At 41.1% G+C, this 10,586-nt stretch overlaps 1 protein-coding gene across 1 annotated transcript in view; it reads left to right on the top strand.

Annotated features, from left to right (window-relative positions):
- Positions 1-1,051: 1,051 nt before the first annotated feature.
- Positions 1,052-10,586, top strand: part of RAB3GAP2 (RAB3 GTPase activating non-catalytic protein subunit 2) — a 102,003-nt gene continuing 92,468 nt past the window's right edge. Inside the window, exon 1 of the mRNA XM_052653706.1 lies at positions 1,052-1,166. Coding sequence (XP_052509666.1) covers positions 1,052-1,166 — 115 coding nt within the window. The remainder of the gene's footprint in view (positions 1,167-10,586) is intronic.

Here is a 10,586-nt window from a genome sequence, read left to right as displayed (position 1 = left end):
GGTTATTCTATTTACCTTATGAACACATTCCATTTCATTTATTCCTCCAGGAAATATTTATTGAGCACTATGTGCCAAGTCCTGGGAAGAGACACTGAATTTAAAAGACACAAAATGACATCCCAACCTTCAGGAATTTACAAGGGTCTGTTCCTGAAACTGGCAACACCTCCATCCCAACAAAACAAAACAAGAACTTGGTGAGGTTCCCTGTTATGCTATGAACTTACTTCTTTTCTTCCTAGCATCATGATAATTTCAGTAAAATAGTTGAGTAATTAATAGCTTACTATCCATGTCAACCATCAGAATTTTAAGCTCCATGGAACAAGTATTCCACCTCTTTTGGCCTCTGCTTTATACTGAAAGCCTTGAGTGCCTGACACAGAAGAGGAGCAATGTATTTGTTGAATGGACGGAGAAACGAATGAAAAAGCAAACGGATGTCGGAAAACAATAGAGTACAATACAGTATAATACGTACTGTATTAGGCGTGCATAGTGTGACGAGAATTTATATGAGGCGTTTAAAACTAGGCTTGACGGGGCTGACTTCCAGAACAGAAACGATTTTTTCAAACTCAGATACTTGCATGATACCGTCCCCCACTGGCCTGGCAGTAGCTTAACAGGTATTATTCTCTACCAGGCCATCCAGAAGACCGGTTAAATGGCTCAAAGGCCGGCGTAGACAACGTTCAATGAGGTCACCTCTGGCTAAGAGCCAGAATGAATAAAAGGATTCATCCCCGGTGCGGATGCAGAACCCGGACTAAAGCCGGATCCCGGCCTCCACCGCGACTTTATACCCCGCGGACGCAGCCGGTCAGGTGACTCGGCCTTCGCCCGCCAGGGCGCCTGGGTTGTCCCGCGCATGCGCAGTGCTCCGGGCGGCGGAGCCGAGGGCGCTGACAGCTTCCGGTTTGGCTTCCCCGCCCCCTGCGTGGCTGAAGCTCTCCGGGCTCCGCGGTGGCGGCTGGAGCAGCGGCGGGGTGGCGGGGGGCAGGGCGTGGTGAGGTAAGGTGAATGCCCGAGCGGGGTTCCCGGAGCCATGGCCTGCTCCATTGTCCAGTTCTGCTCCTTCCAGGACCTCCAAGCTGCGCGGGACTTCCTCTTCCCTCATCTGCGGGAGGAGACCCCCAGCGGCGCCGTGAGGAGGGACCCCAGTAAGTGCCCCCGCCTCGCCGCTCCCTTCCCCGCCTCCTCCCGTGGGACCTGCGCGGCGGGCTCGGGTCTCCCGCCCGCCCCGGCGCTCCTAGTTCCTCCCTCGCCTCCCCTTTCCTCTCCGCGCGGATCCCCTGCCGTGCGTCCTGAAGCCGTGTCCGCCTGCCCCGACTGCGTCGGTGTTGTCTTCCTGTCGCCTAAGCCACTCCGCCCTCTGGCCAAACACTGCGTCTGACTTGCTCTGCTCTCTGCCTAGCCCACTTCCCCACCCTCCAACTCCTGCTTTTCTCTCGGAGTCTCTTCGCCGTCTCCCCCCCTCCCTCCGGCCGGGGTCCCCGGTTCCACACCGCCTGCCCCGTGATCGCATCCTCCTCCCGACTCCTCGCCAGCTGTCAGCGCGCTAGCCTGGTTTCGCCTCAGCCCCCACGCTCCTCCGTGTTTGGGACTGTGTGGCCTTCTGCTGCTTCCCTTTCCGAAAGTGTCTGGCATCGCCCACTCTTTGCCTTCTTCCATGCCCTTTCTTCCCATTCAGGTTTAGAAAATAAGTGATTGACAAGTGAGAGACTCCTAAGGTGGTGAGTTGGAGGCTCCCAAATAAAGGAAAATAACCTGTCAGGGAGGGAGAAGCCACATCAGGAGTTAAAATCACAGCAGCTTGGCCATGAAAAGTTAATGAGATGAGAAGCCTTCTGCCTGTTATTATCATCAAACAGCGTGACTTGCCCACGTAGTGTAAAACCCCAAGTCTGTTTATTAGCTGCAGCAGAATTCCTTAGAATTTCCTACGTTTTACCTTTTAAAGGGGGTATGTATTGAGTGTCAGTTTTTTTGTTTCCATTTTACTGCAGAGCCGTATGTCCAGAGTGCTGTTACTTTGTGCTATATTGGAATGGTGATGAAAAGCCCAGTAAATAAGTTTCTCTCCGGTTTTAAAATTTGGAAGGTATCAAATCACACCTATTTATGAATATTAGCTCTGTGCCGGTCGATAGTGCTGCCAATCAAGTGATACTGATGGTCTCTGTCCTCTAGGAGCAGTATAGTTTACTGGGACAAATAAGTTAACCCTTCCTGTACAGTGTGAACCATATATATACATATGGCACTAGGAGATACAGTCTTTAAAGTGGGGGTACTTAAGTCTACCTTTGAAGTGGCCCTTAGATGAATAGGGGAGAGGGAATAGCACCTGTAGAGGAAGGGAGGCCTGAAATGGCATGATATTTAGCTAAGAAAGGCTGAATGACTGAAGAGGACGGTGTGAGGAAAAGAGCCATAAAGGTAATAAGGAGCTTGATCATGAAAAGCCTTGTGAAAGGAGTCAGATGCATCTGAAGACGTTAAGCAAAGAAATGATATGATAAAATTTGTCCTTAATGGAATCAGCAAAGTTCTTGCATACTTGTTAAGTGTGTTGGCAGCAGTATGGAGGAGAGATAGGAAGCAGGGAACTTCATTCTGAGGATATTTCAATAACCCATGCAGAAGTGATGCAAGCATGGACTAAAGTAGCTTCAGCAGGACTTGAGATCAGTGGCTAGATCAGGAAGATATTAAGAAAGAATCTGCAGGACCTAGTGAAGATCTGGTGCTGGGGGTTGTAGCTGGTGAGTGAGAGAGAGGTGAGGTTGCCTTTGGCTTTTGACTTGGGCAAGGGTTTCTAATGAAAGGGAAAGAAGGAGATTGGTTTTGGATCTTTTACATCTTAAGTGCTTCTAGTTTGTCCAGTTTCAAATGTATGCAGTGTCCAGTCGAACAGGTCTAAAACTTAATAAGGATCCCTGGCCTCGAGGTGTTAACTCAGGAGTTACCGGTAAAAAGTGTCAGTCCGTCTCAAGGGTCATGAATATAGTGAAATGAATGCAGGACTGAAGATGTAACCATAGAGGAGCGCTGAAGTTTAAGTCAAATAGAGGTGAATGGGAAGAAGACTGAACAGAAAGAGGAAAACTAGATGAAAGTAATGCCCCAGAAGTGAGAGAGAATCCGATGAAAGGGGGGAATGGTCAGTAGTTGTGAATGCAGCAGAGATCAGCTAGGATGAGGATGGAAAAGCATTCATTGGCTTTGGGAGGATGGAGGTGACTAGGACCTTAGGACAGTTTCAGGGGAAGGGCGGGAGAGGAGTTAAAAAGTAAATTTGCCTGTTCCGAGGAGCCAGGTTGTGAATGATGGTGGACGTAGGACTGCAGATAAAGGATGCAGAGGAAAGACCACATTTCCTCTATCCCAATGCCATCCCCTTGTCCCGGCCACCATCTTGTCTCACGTGCTCGATGGAACTACTGGTCTTTTAACAGATCGTCCTGCTTCTCTGGTTGGCTTTGGTCTTTTTCTTAATGTATGATAGTTTGTATCAGCTAATCCCAATCTCCCAATCCTTCCCGCTCCTAACCCCCTCCCCTGTGGCAACCACAAGTCTGTTCTGTGTCCTTAAGTCTGTTTTTCTTTTGTAGATACGTTCATTTGTGTTGTATTTTAGATTTCGAGTGTAAGTGATGCATGGTATTTGTCTTTTTCTGACTTACTTTGTTTAGTATGATAATCTCTAGGTCCATCCATGTTGCTGCAAATGGCATATTTCATTCTTATTAATGGCTGAGTATTTTCCTTATCCATTCATCTCTTGTGGACATTTAGATTGGTTCCATGTCTTGGCTATTGCGAATAGTGCTGCTGTGAACATAGGGGTGCATGTAGCTTTTTGAATTACAGTTTTGTCCGGGTATATGCTCAGGAGTGGGATTGCTGGTGGGTCATAAGTCGGGTCTATTTTTAGTTGTTGTTTTTTTTTTTTTTTAGGAACCTCCATACTGTTTTCCGTAGTGACTGAACCAACTTATATTCCCAGTAACAGTGTAAGAAGGTTCTCTTTTCTCCATACCCTCTCTAGACTTGTTAATTTGTAGGCTTGTTAATGGTTTCCTGTAGTTAGTTCCAAAAGCTGTCAAAGTGAACTTTTAAAGACAGTTTAATCATAACAGTCTTCTCTGTATAACTGTCTGTGATTTCAGTTAAACTTAATATAAAATCCAAAGTTCTCACATGGCTTAAAGGAACTTGAGGCCCCACTTCCTGCTGCTTCTTGTACCTCATACTCTTCTCCCCTTATTTCTTATGCTTCAGACACTTTTTTGTTGTTAAAGCTGTGATGTCACTTAGTCGCTTAGTCATGTCCGACTCTTTGTGACCCCTTGGACTGTAGCCTGCCAGGCTCCTCTGTCCATGGGATTCTCCAGGCAAGAGAATCTCCACTACAGTGGGTTGCCATGCCCTCCTCCAGGGATGTTCCCAACCCAGGGATCGAACCCAAGTCTTCCTCATTGCAGGTGGATTCTTTACTGTCTAAGCCTCCAGGGAAATCCACCAAGCTCGTTTGTACCTGAGACCATTGCCCTTGCTCTTGTCCCCACCTTGGATGTTCTCTGCAGATCCTTGCATGCCCAGTGCATCTCAGAGAGACCTTTTTGGAGTACGTAATCTAAAACAGCCGTCACCGTTTCCTTTCTTCTCATTTGTTACTTGCATTCCTTTCATCTTGTTTATTTTCATCACCAAGTCTGTATTGTCCAGTATGGTCGTTTCTTGCCAGAACTAGCCGTTGAAATGTGGCAGCTGCTGCTGAGGAACAGAATTTTTAATTTTACTTAATTTTAATTAAATTTAAATAGTCAGATATGGCTGGTGGTTACCATGTTGTATGGCACAGTTATGAATGTTGAAATTTAGGCAGCTACAGATTGAATACTTGTGCAGGGTCACACAGTGAAGAGTAGCCATAGGCTATGAATTTGATCCAGGCGTTTGGGAATATAATCATACCCCAGACATCAGATTAATTTATAATATGCCTGTGAGTTTTTAAATATTTAATTTATTACCCTTTTAAATAAAATTCTTTGGTATATGTATGTTGGTATTATTGTGGCTACTAGCAATTCAAGTGGAAAATAAGTAGAGAAAGAACCTCTTAATCAGTGAACCCCTCTGCCAGATCTGTATTTTACAGTTAAAATGGTGCTTTAATTTAGAAACGAAAGTCTGAAAAATAGCTTGTCCTGTTGTAAATAGTTTACTTGGAATTCTTGGAATGACTGGTTTACAGATCTCAGTAATCACTCTGCCCATCTTTTATAAAACATCAGGCTTTGTGAAGAGTTCATCTTTAGGGAAATCTGAACCTTAATTTTTGTGAGGGTGAAAATTTGCATTGTAAAAACGAAGTTATGGTGGTATTTGGTTTTACTTTTCTTCACTTTGTTATTGTTGTAAATGATTATTGGGAAACAGAAATCATGTGATCATTTTATTTAGCTTATATAGTTTTGCTTTCAGAATGTGTCTTTTAAAAAAAATATTTATTTGATTTTGTTCGTTGCTGCGTGATAGATCTTCTTTGCATCATGAAGGATCTTTCGTTGCAAAGCACGGATTCTCTAGATGTGACACTCAGGCTTAGTAGTTGGGGCACATGGGCTCAATTGCTCTGCTACATGTAAGATCTTAGTTCCCCAATCAGAGATAGAACTTAAGTTTCTTTTTTTAATTTTTTTATTTTTTAAAATTTTTATTTTTACTTTATTTTACTTTACAATACTGTATTGGTTTTGCCATACATTGACATGAATCCACTACGGGTGTACATGCGATCCCAAACATGAACCCTTCCTCCCACCTCCCTCCCCACAACATCCCTCTGGGTCATCCCCATGCACCAGCCCCAAGCATGCTGTATCCTGTATCGGACGTAGACTGGTGATTCGATCCTTACATGATAGTATACATGTTTCAATGCCATTCTCCCAAATCATCCCACCCTCTCCCTCTCCCTCTGAGTCCAAAAGTCCACTATACACCTCTGAGTCTTTTTTGCTGTCTTGCATACAGTTTCTTGCTTTACAAGGTGGATTCTTAACCACTGGACCACCAGGGAAGCCTCAAGCTTATATAGCTTAATTTCTTATACCAGCTCATCTCTGGAGGATATGTAAACAGCCCCCTCCCACAAAAAAAAAGAAAACTGAATTACTTGTCATGATTTGTCCTAGGCAGCTGATAATTTTGAAGACTTGTCTGTTGGTTTAATGATTTTGTTTGTTTCTTTTTTTAATGTGGATGGCTGCTGTTGACAAAGTGAGACCAAGTACTGGGAACCCTGAACTCAAAACTACACCTCTGTGTTTGAATTGTCAGAGAATAAATAACAGTATGACTTTGTGTTACTTTGTATCATCAACTATAAAATGAGACTGTCGCCTATTGCTTTAAAAGAGATCTTGAACCCTATTTCCCAGTCTTTAATTAATACTAATAAATGTTAATAATTGTGCTCTTAGTTGCTCAGTTATGTCCAACTCTTTGCAACGCCATGGACCGTAGCCTGCCAGGCTCCTCTGTCCTTGGAATTCTCCAGGCAAGAATACTGCAGTGGGTTGCCATGTCCTCCTCCAGGGGATCTTCCCAATCCAAGGATCGTACCCAGGTCTCCCTTATTGCAAGCGATTAATAACTGGTTCTACTCAATCAGATGCTGTTTTATACATAAAATTTGCTCTCATATTTTGAAATTTTGGAGATGGGCAATAGTATAGGTCCCCCCCTGGCCTACGGTGACACAATTTCCAGGGAGATTGGATTTCTATACCAGAGTTTTCTGATATTTATAATTGCTGAATTCGATTCCTGGGTTGGGTGGATCCCCTGGAGAAGGGAACAGCCACCCACTCCAGTATTCTGGGTGAATTCCATGGACAGAGGAACCTGGTGGTCTACAAACCATGGGGTCGTAGAGTCGGACAGGACTGAGTGACTTTCATTTTTTTAGGCAAAAAAAAAAAAGGGAGAGAAAGAAAGAAATACGTGTACAGATAGGGAGAGTCAGACTATTTGGAGATAATTTACATATTATAATATTGTACATCTGTTAATTTACCTGGGCTTCCCTGGTGGCTCAGTTGGTGAAGAATCTGCCTGCAATGTGGGAGACCTGGGTTTGATCCCTGGGTTGGGAAGATCGTCTGGAGGAGAACATGGCAACCCACTCCAGTATTCTGGCCTGGAGCATCCTCATGGACAGAGGGGCCTGGAAAGCTGCAGTCCATGGGGTTGCAAAGAGTTGGGCACAACTGAGCAACTAAGCACTGCACAGCACATTAATCTACCTAATAGTAAGTTAATTTTCTGTTAACATTCTAATGAGGTAGAGCAGCCTCTACTTCCCTTCTTGCTCTTTTATCAGAAAGATAGAAGAAGATAAAGCATAAGGAAATTACCTTGGAGTCATCAATTAAAGTTTGTATTTGTTCATTCACTAAGAAAAGTATGCTTTTTAGGATAACCTAAAGTCATGGACTCAATTTGGAATATTATAAATGGTATAAAGTACCCATTTTTTTATGCTGAGTGAAATGCTTTCATTTGTTTGTGATCATAATAGGGAGAGAAAAGTAATCTGAAAGTAGAATATTTATAAGAATTTCTGAAAATTTTTAGTTACTGCACTTCAGTAGCTGTTTAAGGTTGGAAGAGGTCTTAGGAGATAAATTTCTGTCGATGACAAAACTGACACATGACTAGTTAATTCCTTTATTCAGCTGGTACTTATTGAGCATCTACTATGTACAAAGTAGTCCTAAATGTAAATAAAATCGGTCGCTCTCCTCAAGGACCTTTGAGCCAATAAAGGAGATAAATATGTAAAAGAAGTGTTAGAGCTGCTGTGCTATAATTTGCCATATGATAGAGGGAGAATGAAGGAGTGTTGGCTCATGCTATATAGTAGACTCAGAAGAGTCTTCATGAAGGAACTGTTTTCACTATGTTTTAATGGTTTCACAGAGGTTCAGGTGGAGAGAAAATGGCCAGGCAAGGGATGTGAAACAGTGTAGGGTTCAGAAAGATGCAGATAGTAAATTCTGGTGGAAAAGTGGGATATGGTAGGGTAAAGAGAGACATTGGCAGAGGAATTTAGATTTTATGCAGTAGAAAGGAAATAAGAATACTTAGGAATTACAAGGAAGTTTGCTCAGGGTTAGTAGGGAACAGGTAGTTTTAAATAGACTAGTTTCCAGATGCACCTAAGTAAATGCCTACTTTCCCACGCTACCTTCTGCTTTACTACACAAAGGCTTAATTCTCACACATTTTAAATATTATAGTAAGTTGCTTCCAAAGCATTTAAGCAGAAATTTGTGTTTAAGTCTCTGTAAACTCCACCTCCCATCCATCTCAACAAGAGATTTCCAAATAATATTTGCTATTTATGTTTAATAATTATTTCTCAAAGTTTGTGATAATGTATGTTTTTTCAATTATCTGCTTCTAATAATACTTGTAATAAAACAAGTAAGATAACTTAATATTTAGAGCCTTAGATCCCAAGAAAATTTTTTTTTGTCAATTCTTAACTCTTTTTGCAGAAAAACTTTTGGACTGATGATACATATCTGTATTACATTAAAATAGCATTCTGTGGAGGAAATAGAATGAAGATAAGAATTCAGTGAGAAAAAAGAACTTATAAAATTATTCTTAGAGACACTAATAGTTTTAAAATGGGCATTTGTGGGTATTATTTCCCAAAAGTATTTAGAATCCACTGAATAAATTTAAAAGGATGATATAAATACTATATTAAAATATCCGTGTTTAGTATTTCAGAAATTACATTTTTGTCCAGGAGGTACATATTATTGAAAAATTCTTTTGGGGTGTATATAATCAGAAAGCATGAAGACATTCTGTGGAGCTGTTGTTCCCAGTTTTTTTTTTTTCTTTTTCATTATAACATGCATAAAAAATGAGACCTAGGCCCTGAATAGTGAAAACAATTTTGAAGGAGGAAGAAGTTGGAGGACTTTACTTTTTTATTTTCAAAATGTATACAAAGCTATAGCAATCAAAACTGTGGTACTGGCATAAAGACAGAGTAATGGAATAATGGATTAGAGAGAGCTCAGAAATAAACCCTTGCATATATGATCAGGTGATTTTTGACAAGGGTGTCAAGACCACTCAAGGGGGAAAGGGCAGTCTATTCAACAAATGGTGTTGGGAAAACTGCATATCCAAATACAAAAGAATGAAGTTGGACACTTATCTTATACCACATTCAAAAATTAACAAAAAAAAAGATTAAAGACCTAAATGTAAGACTTAACACTATAAAGTTCATAGAGGAAAGCATCAGGGGAAAATTCATGACGTTGGATTTGGCAGTGGGTTTTTGGTTATAACACCAAAAATACAGGCAAAAAAGCAAAAATAGGTAAATGGGGCTGTATCAGACCATCCGACTTGTGAATTGAAAGATGCAGTCAACAAAGTGAAAATGAAGCCTACAGAATGGGAGAAAATGTTTACAAATCATATATCTGAAAAAGGATCTATATTCAGAATAACTAATTTCTACAGCCTAGTAACAGCAAAATATAACAAGTAAAAACTGAGCAAAGACTTGAATAGATTTTTTACCAAAGATGTTATAGAAATGACCAGAAAGCATATGAAAGATACTCAGTATCACGAATCACGAGAAATGCAAATAAAAACCACAATAAGGCATCACCTCACACTCACTAGCTTGGCTTCTATTTAAAAACTCAAAACAGAATAACAAGTGTTGGCAAGGATATGGAGAAACTGGAACTCTGTACACTGTTGCTAGGATTGTAAAATTGTGCAACTGCTATGGAAAACCGAATTTAAAAATTAAAAAAAATAGAATTACTGTATGATTGAGCAATCTCACTTAGGGGTGTATATCCAAAAGAACTGAAAATAGTATCTAGAAGAGATACTTGCACATCCATAATCATAGAGGGATAGTTCATAAAAGCCAAGGAGTGGGACCAACTGAAATGTCCATCGATGGTTGAGTGGAATGAGGTGTGTGTGTATATATATATATATATATATATATATATATATATATATATTTATGTATAAAATGGAATATTATTTGGCCGTTAAAAAGAAGGAAATCATATCACATGTGACATGAATGACCTTGAGAACATTATGCTGTGTGTAACCAGTCTGAAAAAAATAAATGCACGATGCCATTTATATGAGTTATCTAAAGCAGTTAAAGTCATGCAAACAGGAGGTAGAATGGTAGTTACTAGGAGCTAGGGAGAGGGAGAAAAGGAGTCTTGTTTAATGAGTATTACAGTCTCAAATTTGCAAGATGGAAAAGTTCTGAAGCTCTGTTTCACAACAATGTCAGTAAACACTACTGTGCACGTAAAAATGGTTATGATAGCTTTTATGTTGTGTGTTAACAGTAAAATATATAAATTAGTATGATAATAAAGAAATAGGTCGTAAAATGTAAAACAAAGCTTTTCATGGTGAGAAGTGACCTGCTAGAAGTTTCAGCATCCCCAGGCGCTACCAAGCTATCCTGAGAGCCGAGAGGATCA

The sequence above is a fragment of the Budorcas taxicolor genome, chromosome 16, assembly GCF_023091745.1.
Source record: "Budorcas taxicolor isolate Tak-1 chromosome 16, Takin1.1, whole genome shotgun sequence".
Taxonomy (NCBI): Eukaryota; Metazoa; Chordata; class Mammalia; order Artiodactyla; family Bovidae; genus Budorcas; species Budorcas taxicolor.
The sequence above is the reverse complement of the archived record's forward strand: the minus strand, read 5'-3'. Positions and strand labels throughout refer to the sequence as shown.